Here is a 22,910-nt window from a genome sequence, read left to right on the forward strand (position 1 = left end):
TGGTTGTGTCGGAGATTCGAGCTGTTAAATATGCATGTGATAAATCTGACAAACGCAAAAAGCTATATCTTATTAAAACAAATTATTTTCACGTTCACTTTCATAAGCAGAAAAAAACTTAACAGTTTTACTGAAAATAAAAGGTTTGCTATTCACCAAGTTTGTACAATTATGTACAAACTATTCTAATTAATAGTGCCTTCCAAAAGTATTAACCCGTTTTTTTTGGTAACTTTGTCACATTACAACTGCAAAAATAAAAATGTGAAAAGTGTTTATTTTTTGTAATCATCCCACTTTACGCTCATATCATTAAATTATTTCCAATAAATCCAATCAAATACTTTCTTTTTGAAATCACCTGAGTAGAAAGTGGGCTCCCCCATATTTGTAGTTTCAAATTAGTCTAAAATAAAATACAAAAAGCCCGTACACGTCACACACCGTCCCTATAGAGTGCAGATAGTTTGGTTTGCTAAGACATTACAATATGACACGCATTTCCTTCTAAATTGAATTTCCAGCCACTGGTGTCTTTGTCTAAACAGAGGAGAGCAGCACCTCACATTTTTTCCTTTGTTCCTTTACATAACTTCTGTCTTTGAGGGTTTTTAAAACCGAATATTTAAGACAGAAGAAGAGTCCGGCACCCTTTAAAGCCAAATGGCAAATTCATTTAATATGCTCCCCTGTCGTTTTCCAAGATCACCAAACAAGATAAGACCGTAGAGTGAGGAGTATTGTCCAGTGCCTCCACCACCATATGGCTGTAGCTCCTCCCAGACAGCTAAGTAAAACATTCCAGCCCACCTCTGGGAGTCTGCTGGTTCCCTCACACTCTCTGACATCCAGTCAGGTTTTTACTGTAGCCCAAAGGTTCCTGAGCTGCATCAAAAATGAGAGGATTTGTGCTGTTGCTTGCTTTGGTTTACTCTGCTACTGCTCAGCACCAAGCTCTTATTGACTACTTGGAACGGAGGCTCCTTGCAATTGAGGTAAGACTTTTTCTCTTCCTGTCGACTCCTCAGTGCCAACTTTTTCCCGCAGAGGAAACTTTCGGGAACTGATGCAATGGAATGCAGATGTGGGCAAAATCCTGGGGAAAGTATTGGGAATACAGATCAGTTGCACTGATGTGAACTGTGAGCTTCTTTTGCCTGAGCCTGCAACTTTAACTGCAGATAATGTGATAAAAATTAAGTTTTTATAAATTACATCTGCGACAGACTGGCGACCTGTCCAGGGTGAACCCCGCCTCTCGCCCAGAACGCAGCTGGAGATAGACACCAGCAACCCTCCCGACCCCACTAAGGGACAAGGGTGTAAGAAAATGGATGGATGGATGGATAAATTACATAATTCTGAATAAATGCATTTAGAACGATGAAGTTCCAGTAGTTCATCACAGTGAATGTGTGCAAGATTTAGTGCGATGCAAACGTTTTTGCAGATTTTGTTTCAAATGATAAAAAATACCAAGCAAATATACCTGATTAAATACAGAAGAGCAGTCATCAATTTATGATTTAATTCAAGTAAAAAAGAATCCAAGATACTTTGTTTCCCAAAATATTGATAATCTCTGATTACATACTCTGATTCTTATGGAAAGCAGAGTTCAATGTCAAGTATGTACCTGACTTGTTGAATTAAGAAATCACTTGAGGAATCTATTCCTCAAGCTTTAAAACCAAAGCGCCGTCCTCTGATCTGAAGAAATTCATGAACACAGGAAGAATAAATCAGTGAGGAAAGAGTTAACCATCCACTTCTAGAGATTTAAGACCAACAAGCCTCATTTTGAGATCTACAAATGAAACAGCGGTGAACCCTCCAAGGAGTGGTCCGCCTATTAAAATTACTACAAAAGTACATTGTTGACTGATCCAGGAGGTCTTAAATAGAAACAGATCAACGTCCTAAACACTAAAAGGCATCATTTGGCTCAGTTCAGGTCAGTGTTCATGATTTAACTATAAGAAAGCTGCTATTCAAAAAGAAAACATGCTGATTGTCTCACATTTTGGGAACTTATTCTGCTAACTCACTTAACTAATGGGAACTTTTTGGAAGGCGTGTGTGTGTGTACCAGGTTTTTATATCCTTATGGGAACCTATTTCTGTCTACAATGTGGGGTTGTGGGGACCATTGCTCCTTGTGGGGACATTTTCTTGGTCCCCATGAGGGAAATAGTTGTTTTTGGGTTAGGGTTATTATGTAGGATTATGGTATGTATGTAGTATGGTATGTAGAAAAGTTTGTGACCTTAAGCTCATTCTCAGGTCTAAGTGGTATGGAGTTTTTGGAGTGGCCTAGTCAAAGTCTGGACTTGAAGCTAACTCGGATGCTTTGACCTGACTAAACACGTTGTTGTGCTTATCCTCCAAGGTGGCTGAATTAAAACAATTTTGCAAAGAAGGACCAGACAAAATTTGTCCTCAGTTCTCATACAGCAGATTCTGTCATTATTGGCAAGAACAATCTTTCGTAAAATAATTCAAACAATATCTGAAACAAAGAGATCTCAGAACATTTTCCTGGAAGACAGTCAGGCAGGGTGGGTGCTTGCCATGTGTGAGTCCTTCCTGATTAAAGGATGCCTATAAGGCCACAGAAAATTGTGGGCTTGAGTAATTTATAGCAAATACTATTTTAGTTGCAGCATAAAATAAACATCTTGAGAAGTTGTGGTTAGACTGAGGCTGCTCTAATCAGCTTTGTTTACAACAGGACAGAATCTCTCTGTGGCAAGAGCAGACCACACGCTATGCCTCCGAGCTGCGGGAGCTGAAGCAGCAGATGGTTTCTCAGCTGGAGAGTCTTGACAAAGAGAAAGAAACCCTCAGGATGACTCTGGACGGAGTGGGGACGAGGGTGGACCGGGTCGAACGGGAACTGGACTACCTGGAGACGCAGAACGGGGCTCAGCCGTGCGTGGATGTGGACGACAAGCTGATAGAGCAGCAGGTGACTCTGGTTAAGGAGAAGCAGAAGGCCAAATACTTCAAACTCACAGGTGAGATGTGCTGGTAGAGAACCGAACTCCTGATAACTGGTGAACCTGAATGCTTTTTTTCATCTAACTTAAGATAAACATGCAGTTCTTACATTATATCCTTCAATTTGAAAGGCCAAAAACACACTTGTCATTGGTTTTGCCTCATTACCAATGTGACTAAATATTGGGGCTTTTATTTTGAAGAGTATTTGTGAAATTTGTTCTTGGTTGAGGCCAATGAGGAAAACTTTTTTAGTAATAATCTAACAAATACACATACTAGTAAGTCGGTTATTATGAAGAGTATTTGTTGTTTTATTTATTTATTTATTTATTTATTTTTAAATCCTAAGTTAATCCTTTTTAAATGTTTAGATTAAACTTATTTCGAATATGAAGGGCTCTTATTTTGAAGAGTAACCTTGAGCTCATTTGCTGTTGCAAACGGCCAAGGGCCTGGTTGCCATGGTGATTCCTGATTCTTCTGATCAGCAGGTGTGAGAGTGAGAAAACGACGCCTCACTTTCTCCCATGTCCCATAAAACCATAGACGATGATTTTCAGATTCTTATTTTGGTTTTTTTGTAGAATCTTTGATGATAGAAATTACCTTTCAAAACACAAACTTTAACATAAAATTCAGCCAAATTTTATCTGAGAATTTGGAGACAATTTGACAGAAATCTCAAATTTATACAGTTATGAAAGATCTATTGTCACAAAACCGACAAATTTATGTATGTATATATATATATATATATATATATATATATATATATATACATATATATATATATATATATATATATATATATATATATATATATATATATATAAACTAAAAATATATATATATATAATTTTTATATATATGTGTGTATATATATATTTATATATATATATATTCTCACAGACTCGTCATATATTGACGAGTTGGGATCTGAATGTCACATATTGACGCGAAGGTACTTCGCGTCAATATGTGACGATTTGCAGGTTCCTTCACCGTAAAATTTTGACGATTTTGACGATTTTGGAAGGTCGCATGTTTTACATGGATTATTTACGCGAATGGTCCTCGCAAACACTGCCGACACTTCAAAACCCAAAAATTGGTTAGGTTTAGGGCAAAAATTACGGTAAGGCATCAGGTAAATTTTTCGCGTCACATATTGACGCGAAAGGGGTACCCCTCGCGTCAATATGTGACGAGGACGGAAGTCCCATGCGTCAATATATGACGAGTTGGGAGTGAGACTGGGTTGTATATATATATATATATATATATATATATATATATATATATATATATATATATATATATAAATAATAAATAGAAAGATAAAATGGTGAGTGATATTAATGAGGCATGGTGAAATGTCTCTTTTGAATGCTCATCTTCCTGTGGATGGTGTTGAAAGTAATAGAGAAGTCCACAAAGACGATCCTGACAAAGGTTCCAGAAAGGCAGGACAGCAAAACTACAATGAATTTTTACAGTGTTTAAAAATGTCAAAGCATTAGAAAATTATAACTTATTGTGTAAAGGCTGTCCCTCATGTCTTTTACAGACTGCAGTGATATGATCTCCAGCATTAAAGCCATGAAGATCCTGAAGAGGGTCGGAGGGCCAAAGGGGATGTGGACCAAAGACACGGGCGGAGCTTCTGGGAAGGTCTACATCTTCAATGGGACAGCTGAGGACACCATCAATGAATTTGCCACGGTTCAAGACTTCACTCGCTCAGCGGGCTTTTCTCTGTCCACCGACCTGAAGATTCCCTCGTCCTGGAAGGGAACTGGACATGTGGTCTACAACAACCACGTGTATTACGTAAACCAGGAAGAGGAGATAAAGGTGGTCAAATTCGACACAAAAAATATGTCTCTTACAGACAGTGTGGTCTTTCCAGTGCAGGATCATGTTCCTGTGTACGGCCTGAACCCTGAGACGGTGATGGACCTGGCCGTGGACGAGGAGGGCCTGTGGGCCATCTACGCCACGAGGCAAAACGAGAGACACATCTCTATGGCTAAGATGGACAGCAACTCCCTGGACGTCGAGCAGATGTGGGACACGAACTGCCCAAGAGAGAACGCAGAGACGGCCTTTGTCATCTGCGGCACCCTGTATGTGGTGTATAACACCAAGCAGCCTGGCCGCTCGCGAGTCCAGTGTGTGTTTGACGTGAATGACCTGGTGACTAACGAGGAGGCGCCGCTGGTTTACTTTCCAAAGCGCTACGGCTTTCATGCCAGCCTGAAGTACAATCCTCAGGAGCAGCTGCTCTACGCCTGGGATGATGGCTACCAAATCCTCTACAAGCTTTCCATGAAGAAGAAGCTGGAAATCTGAGCCGAATGAAGTAACCTAGTACTTTACAAAGGGTTTATGCAAGTCATACCTGACCAAAGATCGTTTATTATTTCAAATATTTGCAGTGTCTGTTCGCATTTTTAGATTATCTGAAGTGAATTTTGTAATCTATAAAAATCAGCATATTATTGTTATTAAAGTTACTTGATGAACTGTTTTCAGGCTCTGACAAATCTTTGACTGAGATGCAGTACACAACTCAAGCTTTGTTGGGCTTTCACAATAAACACCTCCCACATTATGTGCATTGCTATCATTTTGTATGCACTTCTATGTAAATGCAGATAATTTGGGAATTTCTAACTAAACTCTTCTTGCAATTTAATTTTAGAAAAAGAGCCGGTTTCTGGATAATGTAGGTGTTAGTGTGTCACATTTAGATGATTATTAAACCAATTCTCAGTAGTTTTAGCCCATAATCAGAAAGATTTGTAATACTCGTAACCAACTTCATCAATATAACATCTTTCCCAAATATGATTCCAAAAGTAATCAAATAAATTTTTTATTCATAACTTTATTAAATTAATACAAACCACCAGCTGTTAACAGACATAGTTCCCATTATACTGAACATGACTAAAATGGTTTGGCATATGGCACAGAGTACATTATTTTCCTTAATTGCAAAGGAAACATGTAGATTTAACTTTATCAGCCCTTAATTATTACCAATTTTCTGGTTGTCGATTAATTCAATTGAATGTTGTGTCTTAATTATAAGATCCTCAGACGTTTTGCTATATAGTTAATGTCAGAATATTTGTGCATGCTAGCAGGCTAGCACTGGTTCAGAAAAGTGTACACCACCCTCTTAAAACACTTATTTTGGATGTAAAAGCATGAGACCCTGACAAATCATTCAACACATTTTTGCTATAAAAGCTGAAAGGTGCAGTAAGCTATTTGCATACACATACACACTTTGATACACTGTTGAACACCTTTTTTGATTTAACTGTCTTCTAATCTCAACATCCTCACTCAGACATATTTGACCTCTAATTTCTCCAAATCCTCAGATTGTGGAGGTAGCCCTCTCCAGGTTTCTGTCAGATATTACTGGGAATTCTGGCATGGCTACTCCACAACGTGGATTTTCCTCTTCTGAATGCATTATTTTGTTTCAGACTATCTTCATTTTTATTTTCCAGCAGACTTGGGAAGGTTTGGGTCAAAACTGACTGGTAATCGGGAATGTCCACAACTTTATCCCATTTCACAAAAGCTTCAATTCCTCTAATTAATAAAAATAACCCTGGATCATGATGCAGTCACCCCCATGTTTCAAGTATAACGTTTTTTCAATGATGTGCAGCGTTTCTGTTCTCCTATATTAAAACACACAACCTGGGTGTTTTTGTTGATGTTTTCTTAACTCTTAATCAATTTTGAAATACCCATGTCCTTAATGTGACATGATGTACATGACATATTTTTTTTATTCTGTTCCCAATGTTATGCGTTACATCATTTTAATCATTTGTAATCTTACTGCATGCTACTTAATTAGCTTAAAGATGCAATTGTCAGAAAATACTTGGTTGATCAGATTTACTATATTTTATACTAAGAATGTAACCTTGAGTAAATTGAAGTTTAAAACTGAATCAAAAGACGGTTTAACAAAATGTTAGTTTAACAGTCTCTACACTTATGCAACCGGGTAATGTGAATGTTGAGTATTTCCAGCTATCTTTGTAATGTATTTCGGGAAACAACCACATTTAGATCAATTGTTTGTTCAGCTTGTGGAAAAATTAAAAGCTAATTTATCCCTCGGCTCCTCCAGAATCAGTACAAAAAAGTAAAAATTGACAAATTAGGCTGTTTGTTTACAGGTATGCTGGTTCAGCTGATGATTCAATATGACAGATATTATCTTGCTTTACTTACCAAAATTATGAATAGCTCAAATCATAAACACAGGATCATTGCTAAAACAAATAACTACAATTAAAACAATAAACCCTGACAAGTATCTATAAAACCTACGGTAACTCAAAACTAGACTGAATCAAAGTCTTTAATTTACTTGTAATACCATTGAAAATCTCAGCTGCTCTCAGTAAAACAGACTCAAGAGCTAAAAGAGAAAAAGAAAATAGATCTTCAAAATAGGCTCTGATCTTCTCTGTAATTACAGGCTCACGCTTCCAAACAAGAGCCAGATTATATCACTAAGCAATCATTTTCCTAAAGGTTTCATTTACTCTGTTGTACTTGTGTTCTTATGTTTATGGAGCATTTACTCATGTGCTACTTACAGGATCCGGGATGTTTTAAATATATTACGCGGCTCTCAGGTTAGATCCATAAAAGGAGATGTAGCTGCTTTTATTCTGCCATAGAGAGAGGAGGTGAAGGATGAAAATCACAAAAGGTTGTTGTTCATGAAACCAAACACTGACCACGCCCCGTGTTTCAGAGGTGGGGACTGGATTTTGCAAAGCAAAGCAGTCTTCTTGTCATTACATATGAACTACAATGGAATTACTTTGCATGTTTCTGTAAAGAGAACCAATGCAATCTATTTATGTGCAAACACTGTTTCAATGCTGTTTAAATTTTTTTTTTTTTTTTTTTTTTTTGCACAAAGATTTTTTTTTCTGCTAATCTGTTTTCCAGGAAAATTTTCAACAGACTTCTAACTATCAGCCAAACCCAAAAAATTCACCCCAGTCAATTCAGCTGTATTGACCTGTTTAGCTGCAGCTGCTGAATAGGAAATTGCATTCTTGGTGTGTAGATCACAGGGAGGAGTAAATAAATTGACCTGTATTTAGGTCAGTGCTGGGGAACTGGTTTATACCACATTTACATGTAACAGAGGGGAAATTTCTCGGTACACAATATAGAAATCACAAACATTTATTCAGGTACTCCAATTCTATGTTCAGTATGCTAACAAATGCGTAGCGATAACGTCAAGGCGCTAATTTTTTTAAAATAATAAATTCTATTTTTATGTGTGTTGGGTCCTTACTGCTTCTCCTTATTATCCTCTATGCTCCTGTTCTACGTATTTTTCCTCTATTTCAGGCCCAGAGCTTTTAAGGTCTCGTTTCGTTGGAGTTAGAAACTCCCGCCCCCCCCCCCAAACCCAGTTAGCTCCGGTGGGTTGCTATAGCAACCAGTAACTGCCACTTCATGGGAAATAAATAATACAAGGCTGGTGAACCACAACTGTGAACTGTGCTTATTCAGAGCCATGATGACTGTGGGTTGCTCTCGTTTCCCAATATCCAACACACAAGATTTACACAAAATGTCTCTAACTTTATGACAAAAAATTATTTTCTTCAGGATGGACAGAGAGACTGATTAGAGTTAATGGAAATATGACTGACCTAAATACAGGTCAATACTGGGAGAAAACCTGACCCAGGCTCCAAGAGACTTAGGCCTGGTTCAGAGACTCGTCTTATAACTGGTTAATAACCTTAAAGCTGCATTCAAAGCTGTGATAAAATGGCTTTGATCAAATCATATAATAATGTTAGACTGGCCCACTCAAATCACATATAATCCCAATAAAAAACATTGAAGGACAGGGCTGAAATGCAACAAACTGTGGAAAAATTAACATTTTTGCAGGACACTAAGGCTTACACACAACCAAAGCAAAGGGGTCATTTGGAAGTGGGTTTGTATATGTATGTAAATACAATATTTAGATCCTCCTATGCAAATGAAAGAAAGATAAGGTAAAGCACCCATGTCATGTCGACAGTGTATGTTGTGTGTTGAGTGACAAGGAAGGTTTGAAACACAAAAAGCAGCCTGCTGAGAGGGACCGAAGCTTTGTGGAAACACCATGACAGCGACATGAAAATGCATGTTGTGTAATTTTACAGTTCTCTGTTCCTCAGTTAATAAAAGATAAATATTGTGAAGTTATTTCAATTAATCTCTGATCATGTTTAAGTTTTATTCTGCAGTCAGCTGGTAAAAAAGTGCTTCAGCTGAATATAATTAACGTAAATAAACATGCAGAAGGGAACATTGTTTGGTGAAAGCAGTTCATATGTACTTTTTGTACTGACTCTCTGGAAATAAAAAAAAACACTTTTAAAGGAAGGATGCACTTATTGGCTGAACTTTATGCTAAACTGCTCCCTGCTAGCCTGGCTGTTGACTATCTGCTTGGATAACAATAGTACACACAGCATAATCTGTGCTAGCTTTCTTCCAATATATATAGGGATGAATAAAACATGTCTCCCCTTTGGCTTCAGTGTTGGGCAGTGTTAAGGTATTGGTCTAATTTAAGATATATGCTGTAGTCCAGACTCTAGATTCTTTCACACCAAAATGAGTTTGTTTATTGATCATTTGGAATGTAAATATAACTGATCAAAAATTACTAATTTTGTCAAGTGTCTTAAAGTGACATTTGTTGTAAAACGGTACCATATAAATAAACTGAACTGAAAATACAAAACTGACGTGATTATTGTTTTGTAAAATAAATCTTCTAACTAATTTCTGTGCTTCATTAAATGCAGTAAATGTGGTTCTCGTGGATCAAAGAGACATAATGTAGTTAATAAGTACTACTATGGGTGCATTTGAATATGAGTCAGTGCCTTTTCCTGTTCGACACATTTGCCTACAGGAGCTCGTATCTCTCTCTGTGATTGGGCAGAGCGCCATGATGGGCCCAAAAATGCAAAAGTAGGCAAATCTATCACAAGAAATGTATGAGTGACAACTGTGGCTCTCTTGTGATCAGACAGGAAATCATCCCCTAGATGATCAGATGAAGACACCACAATCTCCTCTTCATTCAAGTTTACACGGCATGTAGTGTTTGTTGACTTCCAGTATCAAAAAAACTCAGAATGAGAATTTGTGTGCTAAATAATTCTGCTTCTGTTCTTTTCTCTTTCTTTTTTTATTTTTTTATTTTTTATTCCAGAAAAGCAAAGTTGAGAGCGCTGAAGCAACATGGAGTACACGTTCAGAGCAGTAACTCGGAGCCCAGGGATTATAATCTGGAGAGTTGAGGTGATTGGATTTTATTTCGCTGTTTATTAGAGAGGTAGATTTAGTGATGAACCCAAACGTAAAAGTTTTCATTTCTCTCTATGCAACAGAAAATGGAGCTGGTTCAAGTTCCTGAGAAGTTCTTTGGGAACTTTTTTGAGGGTGACTGCTATGTACTTCTGTTTGTAAGTCTCAGATGGAGAATCATTCCTCATTTAAGCATAAAAATGATCAAAAGGTTTCACTGCTACTCTGGCTGCATCATCCTTTGAGTCATTCCTACTCCATCTGTGCTCATGCACACACAGATTCTGCACTTTTGTCTTTCTCCAGACGCAGAAGATGAACAGCTCTTTAAGTTACAACATCCACTTCTGGATCGGCTCAGAGTCCAGCCAGGATGAACAGGGTGCAGCTGCTGTGTACACCATACAGCTGGATGATTTCTTAGGCTCCTCTCCTATTCAGTACAGAGAGGTTCAGCACAACGAGTCGGATATGTTCAAGGGATACTTCAAAAGTGGAATAATGTGAGTGAAAGATGTTTGTACAGTGAGCCTTTAAGTGAAGTATATTCTACAAATGGTATTTTTATGTTTTGTTTAGCTATAAGAAAGGGGGCATTGCAAGCGGCATGCGGCACACTGAAACCAATGCGTATGATATTCAGAGACTGCTTCATGTGAAAGGAAAGAAAAGGATAATTGCCAAGGAGGTGAGCCATGTTTTCCAGACGCACAGATGCAAAAATATTCCTATCCCTTGAAGCTTTTTTCCACATTTTATCACATTAGAGCCTTAGACCTCAGGGATGTTATGTAACAGATCATCACAAAGTCACATTTACTTGCAAAGTGGAAGTAAAATGATACTTGAATCATAATACTTTATTAATTGCAGGTCCATTCTTTGAAAACTAGCTAAAGTTGGGTTAAATTGCATGGATAGCTTCAGTGCATCTCAATTGTCAAGTTTTGCCATGGATTCTGAGTTGGATTCATGTCTTTACTTTGACTGGGCCATTTTTCCACATGAATTATGGTATTATAGCTCAGGAAATATATTTTGTGTTGTCCATGTGGAAGTATGAACCTTTTTGCAGCATCCAGCAGGTTTTCTTCATGGGTTGAAGAAAACCCATCGACCTTCTCATGAGCTTTGAACAGCTTCCCTGTCTCTGTTAAAACTAAAAGCATCATCACAGTGCAAAGTTCCCACCCCCATGCTTCACTGCTCAGATAATTTATTCAGAATAATGTGTAAAGTTAAACTTCTTCCACACACAGTGCTTTGCATCTGGGCCAAAAAGTTAAATTCAGGTCTCATCTGACCAGAATACCTTTTCCTCCAAGTTTCCTGCATGTGGGAAAGTATTTCTAGCTTTTTTCCACAAGACCTTTTTATTATTTTTTTTTTACCACTCTTCCATGAGGGCCAAATTTATGAACAGTGCTGTAATTTCTGCTTTCCGCTGGTCTGTCACACACAATTCCAGTACAAAAGACTGAATTATGTGTTTGCAAAATGTGGGGGAAAAAATCAAGGGCTATCAACACTAATATAAAAACAGTAATTTTATTATTCTCTTTGTGCGTTAGGTGGAGATGAGCTGGAAGAGCTTCAACCTTGGAGATGTGTTTTTGTTAGACCTTGGCAAGACCATCGTCCAGTGGAACGGTCCACAGAGCAACACTCAGGAAAGGCTTAAGGTGAGGCTTTCTGACTGAGTAAGTCCCTACATCAGACATATTGGACTCATTCTGTAAATGAGATATACTATGAATGCAGTTCATAGAGAAACAAACCCACACCCTATTTTACAATCATTGCTCCACTGACTATGAATCTCCAATTCATTCTAATAGGTACTGTAAAAATTTGCATCGCTGGTTGCACATCAACATCAGTCTCTATGCAGCCAGTGCAGCTAAATTACATTAAGAGAGGTGTCACACTGTACAGCTAAGGACTTCTGTTTTTTTATGGTAATGCAGGGAAACCTGGGGGTTGTGCAAATTCTTCCAGTTTTTACAGCCAAAACTCCAAAATACATATAAATGCTTTTATTCATTTTAGTACCAGGATGCAACATGAACAAACAAACAAACATAACACATTTAATTATTTAGTTTGAGCCATAAGTTTGTCTTTTGCATTTTCTCCCCGGTGTTTTGATGTTCGGTGACAAACACCAAGGCTGTGGAGTATAGAAAGGCCTTTTTTCCCCAAAATGTTAAAAGGGGCAGCATTATGTATTTTTGAGGCATTTTGTGGCATTTCATTGTACAATCAAGTAGCTGTGTTATAAAAATGCCATATATTAAACATGGCTAAAAAAAATGGGATTTTGCAAATTAACACCTTGAAATTGGGCTACTGTCTCTTTAAGAAACTTTTACTCTGACTCTTCACCTTCAGTTTGTCATGACAGTACTTTTAATCAGCCTTTATTATTAGCGGTGCACTGAGAATTAATTTGTAGGATGAACTCAGATGTGCAGCTCAACAAGGTGTTTGCTAATTGCTGCTGCTGTTGCTAGTCTGTTGGAGCTGAGTAGGGAAAGCGTGGGGCAGGGGCGCTCTGTGAGGCATAAACACTAATATAGACTGCAGCTTTATGGAATCAGGCCATGTTTTTGAACAAGGAATAACATTATAGCACAATATAAAGCTAAAGGAAGTCAATTGTACCCAATTTCCCCTCTTTAATAGACCCTGAAACTGATCTGAGTCATCCAGCTGCATCACATCAAAGACACAATACCAGTAAAAGTTATTTGGAAGTGATTTCAGTCAGGGACTCCACGTCCGATCATTTGAAGTCCATTTAATTGAAACCATGTTTCCCCAGAGTCTGTTAGACCAAATGTGTGATTAATTTCTGCTGATACAGCAGTTTGGAGTAAAAAACCCCCCCAAAAAACACCCGAAAATTGCAATGGCATAACGTCAATAACAGTTTGCCTTTTTTAAAAAAAAAAAAAAAAAAAAAAAAAACTAAGGTTGTATCTTCGCTTTCTCAGGGGATGGTGCTGGCCAAAGACATCCGGGACAGAGAGAGAGGAGGCCGGGCGGAGATCAGAGTGATCGAGGGCGACGCAGAGAGCAGCTCTCCTCAGAACATGGAGGTCATGAAGAACATTCTGGGTGACAGACCCTCCGTCCTGCCAGACGGGACGCCTGATGAAACTGCTGACCAGGAAACGAAGGGACAGCTCATGCTTTACCGGTGAGCTGCTCTCTATCTCTGATTTTATTTGTCCTCAAACCCTTTTTGGTTGTTATTTATATGTTTATCCCTCTGATTTCAGAGTGTCAGATGCAGATGGTCAGATGAAAGTAGCGGAGATCGCTACAAACCCTCTGGTTCAGGATCTGCTCTCCCATGACGTGAGTCAACACAACCACCATCTGATGAATTACTCAAGCATTAAGTTTTGGCAAAGTGTTTCTGTTTGCAGCCCAAGCAAATTTGCAATGTTCATCTCAGGTGGGCCATAAGAAATAGTACATACAAGGCTTGAAGTGCAAACGTAAAACAATAAAAGCAAAACAATCATTGAGACTCAGAAAGGAAGAAAAACAACCTTCTTCAAAAGATTATCTTTATAAAATCTGAACCTTGAATTGTTTGAGAGTTCTTCAACAAAGCACGTCAGCTGTCTGTCAGATTTCATCATCTGTTTCCTGCTGGCCTACAGATCTGTTCGAGTTATTTACATACTTCCATATTGTTGGAAATAATAGTTATCAACATCTGAATGTCCTATAGGATTGTTTCATCCTGGATCAAGGAGGCAGTAAGATCTACGTCTGGAAAGGGAAAAAGGCAAACAAAGCTGAGAGACAGGCTGCCATGTCCAGAGCTTTGGTGAGTGACATTACATAATCAGCCTGGGATTAGATTATCTGCCATTTTATTCCCAGTGTTCTGTTCGACTGCCTGTTGCAGGACTTCATCAAAGCGAAAAACTACCCAATAACCACTAATGTGGAGTCAGTAAATGACGGGGCGGAGTCCGCTCTCTTCAAGCAGCTCTTCCAGAAGTGGACGGTGAAAGACCAGACGCAAGGCCTCGGAAAAGCAAACACCAGAGGCAAAATTGGTATTTTAACTAGAGGAAAAAATAATTTGGAATGAAGAAAGAGACATGAGCTTTTGTCAGATATCAGTCAGTCATTGGAGTGATTTTGTTTGTTCAAGCTAACATCACACAAGAGAAATTTGATGCCTCCCTGATGCACTCGATGCCAGAGGTCGCTGCTCAGGAGCGAATGGTGGACAATGGTGGAGGTCAGGTTGAAGTAAGGCATTTTTTTGACAAAACACCTGAATACAAAAGCTGTTTTCCTAATAGTCTTATCTCAGACAGATGCTCAAATCAGAATTATGTGACAAAATCTACATTTTTAACTGAGGATCAGTTTATAATTCATCTTCAGAACATCCTATACGTGCGTCAGTAGCTTTGATACGCTTCAAAGGCACAATGTAATGCCAGAGATTGAAATTAAATTAAAATTTGTCATGATACCAATTCTCAAATACTGATAAGTTCTCTACTGAATCAAAACTGAAAAGTTGTATTTAGATGCTATTCATGTTGTTTCAAATAACTTCTGCTCCAAGAATATTGAAGTTGTAATTTGAAACATTTGACAGTATTCAGGTAGAGGTAGCTCTCACTTGTAAATGTATCACATCGTCGATATCAGTAGAATTACTTCACATGAACAAATAAATCAAGTTGGCAGTGAACATAAACGGAAACAAATATCTATTTCCCTTTGTCTTCATCAGGACCTTCAGTAATGTAAATGTTAAAGTTGTGTGTTTTTCCACAAGAAGAAAATGGAGAAGTTTAAATACTGAAAACAATCAGGTCTCAACAGCAGTCAAACATTTTCTTGTTCATTTGGCTCAAACTCTCAGAAAAAAAAAAAGTTTCAACTCAAGATTGTTGTTAAAGAAAGACGACATAATTATCAAGTTGTTTAAAACATTTTTTGATCCTGGAAGAAACATTACTTCAAACAGAATATATATATATATATATATATATATATATATATATATATATATATATATATATATATATATATATATATATATATATATATATCAGAAGTATATATATATATCAGAAGTATATATATATATACATATATATATATATAAATAACTTTTTTTGCTTGTGTACATCCAATTCTCCAGGGTGGAGGAACTTTGAGAAGACAGGATCTCACTCTGTTTTTTCTCTAAGCGAGGACTCATGTTCTCCAAAGCATAATTTATTAATGCTTACACATGATGATGCTTGCTCTTTCACCTCTGACCTACTCAGGTGTGGCGAGTGGAGAACCTGGAGCTCGCCCCGGTAGACCCTAAGGGGTACGGATACTTTTACGGAGGAGACTGCTACCTGATCCTGTACACTTACTTAGTTAACAACAGAAAGTGTTATCTGCTGTACATCTGGCAGGTAAGAGCATGATTACCTGACGTCAGGATGTAAAAGCATTAAGCTGCTCCACTGTGGTTTATGTTTTGTGTTTTTAAGGGGCGCCATGCCACACAGGATGAGCTGGCCGCTTCGGCGTTTCAGGCTGTGAACTTGGATCAGAAGTACAACGACGAGCCAGTTCAAGTGAGAGTGACCATGGGAAAGGAACCGAGACACTTCATGGCCATGTTCAAAGGGAAAATGGTCATCTTCGAAGTAAGATGGCTGTACTAGCCGGTTTAATATTGCACTAGTTAAGCGTTGAATCGATGCTGCTTTGTTATGACGCGTGAGCGGCTAACGTTGTACCTGTTGATTGCGTGTAAAGTCAATCCCAGAGATCTTTGTTGTTCTAATTCCGAATTTATTCCAGTCAGATGAAACCATTTGTGAACAAAATCCATTTATTCCACGATATACGGCAACAGTGTTAACAATGACTCTGCCACAGCGGTCAAAAACTTGTATGGCCTTCCGGGTTCAACACCTGTCAACTACCTGTCACCTCTTGGCTCATATACTGGAGGCCACACTCCCATCTAGTGACCAAAAACCCCAAAATACACATATTTGGCTCCTATATAGGCATTTTTAGCATTGTGATAAAATCTACTCGGCTTATTAGCTACCAATCATTAGCTCAGTGCTTTTCTTTTCTTCCAGGGAGGAACATCCAGAAATGGGAATTCGGATCCGGAGCCTCCAGTAAGGCTATTCCAGGTTCATGGTTTTGACGCGTTCAACACGAAAACCATTGAGGTCCCAGCCCTGGCCACCTCTCTGAACTCCAACGATGTATTTCTGCTGAAGAGCCAAACGGGAATCTACCTGTGGTGTGGGAAGGTGAGAGAGACACTGCAACGGTACGGCTGATTGAGGACGGCGCTGAAAGCTTTTTCTGCAGAGTTTCTTTTGGTGTTTTCAGGGCTCAAGCGGAGACGAGAGAGCCATGGCAAAGGAGGTGAGCTCTGTGGTCGGCCTCGGCTCAGAAAGAGGTTATGAAGAGATTGTGGCCGAGGGTCAAGAGCCTGTTGAATTCTGGGAGCTGCTTGGAGGGAAAGCTCCATATGCAAATGACAAAAGGTAAAAATGAGACAAATATTGGTGGTAAATAAACAAATATTTATTGGAAATATATTACTTCCAATAGAGGAAGCTTATTTGAAGCCCTTTAGTTAAGCTTAAAGCTGGAGGATGGAACTTTTTGTTTTGTTTTGTTACATATTTGTTCAAGCTTTCACCATGTCCAGACAATATTATATCAGATAGATAATCAGAGAAAAATCTATCTCCTGCACCTCCACCCTGAGCTGTTACTGCCATCTGAAGAAATGCACAACTTCCAACCAAAAACAGCCAATTAGAGCCAGGAAGAAGGTCTTGGCACTGTCAATCATGCTCATGTACATGTTGCTCAATGTTCTAATAACAGAGAAAGAACTTACCCTGACAGAAAAATATTTTATCCACCATCATTGGTGGTGATGCTGACTACCCTGAACAGTCATGGCAGCCTCTGTTGATGGGGAGAAGCTGCAGTGCAGCAGAAAGAAAGGGGTAGTATGCGAGCAGCATACACAAGCTTGATTGACAGCACTAGGACCCTCCTCCTGGCTCTGAGTGGTTGTTTCTGATTAAGAAGCAACACTGACAGAACAGGGAAAAGGCAGAGGAGTTAGATTTTTTTTCACAGATCGTTCTGTACAGTCACAATAAAGTGACTATTTCAAGATATATGTAGGAATCATAGTTTTTGTAAAAGTTACATATTTTAAGTGTTGGTTTTCTGCAGATTACAGCAGGTGGTTTTAGACCACGAGCCACGCCTGTTTGAGTGCTCCAACAAAACAGGGCGCTTCATCGTCAGTGAGGTGGCTCAGTTCACACAGGACGACCTCAGCGAGGACGACGTCATGCTACTGGACACCTGGGACCAGGTGGGACGCAGAACATCTAACAAACAAGCCGTCTACTCCACCGACTCCTATTGATCTGGATTTCCTCTTTTCCGTTAGCTGTTTCTGTGGATTGGCAAAGAGGCGAATGAGGTGGAGCGTAAAGAAGCCGTGGTGACGAGCCAGGAGTATCTGCGGACTCACCCTGGAAACAGAGACCCGGACACGCCCATCGTCCTGATCAAGCAGGGCTTCGAGCCGCCCACCTTCACAGGCTGGTTTGCAGCCTGGGATCCCTCAAAGTGGAGCGTGAGTCTCTCAGATGCAGCCATGAGTCAGTGCCACATTTATCGTATTTTCCGGACTATAGAGAGCACCTCACTATAAGCCGCACCGGCCTACAAGCCGCATGGTGGGATAAAATTAGCGGCTGATAGTCCGAAAAATACGGTACTTAAAATCTAAAAATAGCATGGTGTTTTTTCTTCTTCTGTATTTTAGGGAGGGAAGAGCTATGAAGAACTGAAGAAAGAGCTGGCAGAAGACCTGGCACCTATTGTTCTACAAACTGTATGTTAATCCATTTCTCTAAAACTTTATGTGGAACAGAGAAGTAGCAGCTGCATTTATGACAATAGTTAAACTAAATTAGCAGCATAAACGAGAACATCTCTTTTTGAAGTTTATTATGCATTCCTTATAATGAAAAATTCAAGTAATTTGGTTTTCATTGCCAACAACTAACATTTAGTCTTTTTTATCTAGACCTAAATGTATTGACAATATGGCAAAATATATTGATTACAGGGCCCTGGGGCCCTGGGCCCCTTAGTGGGCCTCATTGGAGCAGATTTATTTATTTATTTTTTGTAATAATTTCTGTGTCATTATAATATAAAAAACACACAATTTCATTATGAACTGATTTGTTTTTACAATAATATATATATTTGATTATGTATGTAGAAATTATTATTTTATTGCTAAAAAGAAAAAAATTAATTGCTCTTGGAGCCCCCTGGTGGCCGCAGTAGGTACCTCACGCTTCACGGTAACGAGCTGCCGTGCAACCAAACGTCCAAAGCTCCGGTCAGAGGTTAAGTTAGCAAAACAACGTTCAAGGTTCAATTCAACAGCCAAACATTTATGCTAGGGTCTTTGTGTGAAGCTGAGTTTAAACTTTAAACGAGTTGATTCTCTTGGTTGGCTCTGTATGTTTCTGAGGTATTTTGGCTTCAAAACGCCGTGTTTGACAACGTCTGATAATAATAATTAAAACTTCTCAATGTTTAAAATGTTTTTACGTCAGGCTAAATAGCTGCTACTCTATGCTGTAGTTGGGGATATGTTGTTTGCTGCTGAGCAAAATCATTTTGTGGCTAAAACAAACATTATTTTTAAATCAACTTCTAAGTTATGTGAAACTTCTGTTAAAATCATTTGAAGGCTCAGAATCAGTCCAGTACCGGTGCCGGTCCACATTCTACATTTTTAGCTACTGAAGTTAGCTTAAGAGAAATTTATGTAATCAAATAATGTCATGAATATTTGTGTAGAGCTGCACCGATTGCAGTTTTCTGGCCGATCCCTGGTTACCGATCTTTAAAAAGCCTGATCCGGTGATTTTGATTTTAGTTGATATGGATTTTTTTTTTTTTGTCTGAAATGTTGCTAAATATAGCAAGAAAGTAACTCAGTAGTCAACAGTGGAGTGAATATTGTTAACTGCAGACATTCAGACCTGACCTGGTGGACCGGTCTGTCAGTCAAACCTCTCACTGTAGAGCAGAAGAGGACAGAGGCTGATTTATAATCCTTTGCCGATGAAGATAAGATTAGCTTCACATGAAAGTATTTCCAGAACACGATCCCACAGAAGTTAGGAAGTCGGCGCCCAGAAATCAACTGGTTGATAAATCAGTTGGCCAGTAAATGTATCCTATATTATAGATGTATATAATGTAAACAGCACGGCCAGAGATGCAATACGTTTATGACCCAATGATCAGACTGCTGATTGCAGCCAGTCATCATTGTTAGCAGAACTAGAGAGCCCCAAAACCACATTTCACTTAGGGCCCCATGGAGACTTGTGCCGGCCCTGATTGATTATATGACAACCAGCAATAGTATTTATATCTCTTAAACTTTTCCTCGTTTTATTATAGTTGTAGAAGAAGGCGTCCAGATAAGATGAAACTTTTTGACCTACATGTTAAATTAGGTACTTTATGAAAAAATCACACTGCTGCTCTTCACCCTAAAATATAGCAGTGGCAGCATCATGCTGTGGAGTTTGTTTTCTTCAGCAGGGACTGGAACAGAATTGATTGAATAATATATAGGCCTAGGCTCACTTTCTAGGAGGACAGTGACAATAACAACCGAGCCAGAGCTACAATAACACAGTTTTGATTAAATTGTATGCAGGTGTTAGAATGGCCTAGTCAAACGTAAATACAGCAGCTCACAGATGTTTTTCCATCTGTTCTGACTGAGCTTGAGCAAAGTAGCAAAACCAAATTGACAGGAAAGGCAGCTTGTAGCTGTGAAAAGCTGACAGACTCACTCCCTGTAACGGCAGCCTTTCACATTAACGTGCTACGATTAAAATCCCACTGAAGTTTGCGGCTGTAAGGCGATGAAATGAGAAAAAGTCCAGCAGAAGGGAAGTATAGTCTTGACTCATGCCAGGAGCATGAGTCAAGACTATGCTTCTTTTTTTTAAAACAGCAATTCATCTTCCGTTCTGCTACACAGGAAAAAGAAAATGCATTTCCCTGATGATGTGAGCTAATCATGATTCACAGTCTGAGCACGCTGTTATTTTCCAGGAGGAAAATGCTGAGGTGGAGAAAACCTTTCAGCCTTTCCCACCCGACATGTTGGTTAACAAGCAACCTGACGAGCTGCCCAAAGGTGTGGACCCGTCCGAGAAAGAGGTGTGTGAGTTTTCTGGTGCTTATCAGGTGAACAGACAGCCAGTAAAGTTTAGTGGAGGAAAACAGCCAGGTGCAACATGCTGCTAAAACAACTTCACTATGGTTCAGTATTGAACCTAAGAGTCTCTGAAAGTGAAGATGAAGAGCTCCTTCTATTATGAATCCCTCTGAATTAATTCTGGATAATATTAAACATTTTTGCTTTTGAGTTTTACTCATCCATAGCGTTTGCTGCTTCTTCAACGAGCAGGCCTTTACGCCCAGTTTTTGTTTGTTTGTTTGTTTTGTTTTGCTTGTTAGAAGCACCTGTCTGACGCCGACTTCACCAGGGTATTTGGTTTGAGCAAAGACGACTTTGTGCGACTGCCGCAGTGGAGACAGCTGAACCTGAAGAAAAAGAACGGCTTGTTTTGATCAAAGTCTCTGTGTTTAAAATATTGACAGCAAGAGGTTTTCTACCCCTTATTGCAATTTAGAAATTAGATTTTTTTTTTTCTTTTGCTGGTGAATCGTTTTTACTATATTTCAATCCTACTTTTTTTAAAGAAATATTAGTGCTAAACTCACACATGCTAATGTTGTGTTCTCTGAATGCAGTTCGCTCTATAATTATTGTGACCCTCCTTAAAAATTTGTAACATTTCTAACGGCTGTGGATATTTTCCCCCCTCCTGTGTTTGGTGGCAGTTGCAGTCATTTAAAACTTTTATTTTACTATTTATTGGTTTTATTTGTCATTTTCTGATTGATTAGCCACGCTATAAAAGCTAAGATAAGTCAGATAAATAATTTTTTTTGTCGGGAAATATGTTTATTTGGCTGTGTTTATTACAGTCTAGGCTAAACTCTAATATTTTTTAAGAAGAAACTTTATAAATGACAAATAAATACAATTATTTTTTTAGTGTGGGACATTTTTCCACACTTTTCTGAGGTGAAAACAGTTTTACCACTAATGACTTCTTTGATATGCGATTTCTCCTTAACTGGTTAAACAAACTAAAATTATTTATTTTTATGACTAACAGTGAGATTTTACCTCAAATTATAATTTTAATTTGGGCATTTTTAGGTGTTTTCGACAGGGATGCCAATGAAATATACCAGACAAGAAACTTTCAATTAAATTCTCAAAACGGGGGGAAAAGTGTTTCTGTTGAGGCATCAAGATTTATTTATTTAAATGAAACCCGAGAGCAAAGAAGCTGTGATTTTTCTCCATCAGGAGTCAGCTTTGCCATCTGTTGGATAAGTGCTGAAACAACATGTTTTACTGAAAGTTAATTTATTCTGTCAGCATCTTTATGAGAATGTTTTTTATTTCTTGCTTGTTTTGCATTTCTCACTAGTCTGCACAATGTTACTTTCAGTATCATTATTATTATTATTATTTATGCCACGTTAACTAAACACTTATTATCAACGCAGCTTATTTAGTTTCCTTTTTTCGGCCTCCAATCCAGCTTCATGTGAAAGTATTTCTAATATTCCAGCTGAATGTTGAATAAATAGAAACACAAACACAAACGTCAATTTATTTTCATATAAATCATCCTTTATTTTGACAGCAAAACATTTAAAAGCTAAGAAAATGACAAAAATATTAAAACCCAAAAAAGGCATTAAGATACAGTAAGGACTTTTTTTTTTTTTTTTGCATTGTATTGAAATCAAACGGCAACAACAAACAAAAGAATATTTTTAAAATTGTGCAGAACACAAGGTCTGCTGACCAGTGCTGGCACCATTTAAAGGATCCATTCATAAACAATGTCCGAAACCAGAGGATTGTTTATTTTATGGTTTATTTGAGAGAACTAGATTGTTTCTGACGAGACAGCACTTACAGACATTTTCAGAAGGACAAGCCTCATCAAGGCATCAGAGCTGGTTGATTATCTTGTGTATCTTGGCAACCAGAACGATAAACAGTCAAGTATTAGTGTGTGAGCCAGCATTTGGGTGAAGAACAAACATTACAAAGGCAAATACTTTGCAGCTTGACAACAACATGACTGCTAAATGCACTGTAGATATCCATGAATTCATTAGTATTGTCTCATTAGGAGCATTTTTACGTTAGCCTAGCATGATACGTTTCAAACTTTTATCATCTGTCCTTGATCTGGAAAGAAAAACGTGAAACAAATGGTGCACTAAGTGACATATTAGGTAATATGTATTAAAGTACTTCGTGCAAAAGT

The 22,910-nt window shown here is 38.4% G+C and overlaps 2 protein-coding genes across 2 annotated transcripts; both read left to right on the forward strand.

The window, feature by feature from the left end:
- Positions 1–812: 812 nt before the first annotated feature.
- olfml3b (olfactomedin-like 3b) lies at positions 813–5,533 on the forward strand. Its single transcript, XM_044122204.1, has 3 exons — positions 813–995; positions 2,732–3,017; positions 4,571–5,533. The coding sequence occupies exons 1-3, from the start codon at positions 897–899 to the stop codon at positions 5,353–5,355; spliced, it is 1,170 nt and encodes a 389-aa protein (XP_043978139.1). The 5' UTR covers positions 813–896; the 3' UTR covers positions 5,356–5,533.
- A 3,038-nt stretch (positions 5,534–8,571) lies between these two features.
- Positions 8,572–22,129, forward strand: avil (advillin). Its single transcript, XM_044122206.1, has 21 exons — positions 8,572–8,596; positions 10,112–10,178; positions 10,298–10,386; positions 10,476–10,550; positions 10,699–10,895; positions 10,972–11,080; positions 11,964–12,074; positions 13,389–13,594; positions 13,677–13,755; positions 14,138–14,236; positions 14,318–14,471; positions 14,570–14,670; positions 15,711–15,848; positions 15,927–16,085; positions 16,533–16,712; positions 16,795–16,952; positions 17,662–17,806; positions 17,885–18,073; positions 18,266–18,334; positions 20,599–20,706; positions 21,007–22,129. The coding sequence occupies exons 3-21, from the start codon at positions 10,327–10,329 to the stop codon at positions 21,118–21,120; spliced, it is 2,451 nt and encodes an 816-aa protein (XP_043978141.1). The 5' UTR covers positions 8,572–8,596; positions 10,112–10,178; positions 10,298–10,326; the 3' UTR covers positions 21,121–22,129.
- The last annotated feature ends 781 nt before the right edge of the window (positions 22,130–22,910 follow it).

Source organism: Gambusia affinis, linkage group LG07, assembly GCF_019740435.1.
Source record: "Gambusia affinis linkage group LG07, SWU_Gaff_1.0, whole genome shotgun sequence".
Lineage (NCBI taxonomy): Eukaryota > Metazoa > Chordata > Actinopteri > Cyprinodontiformes > Poeciliidae > Gambusia > Gambusia affinis.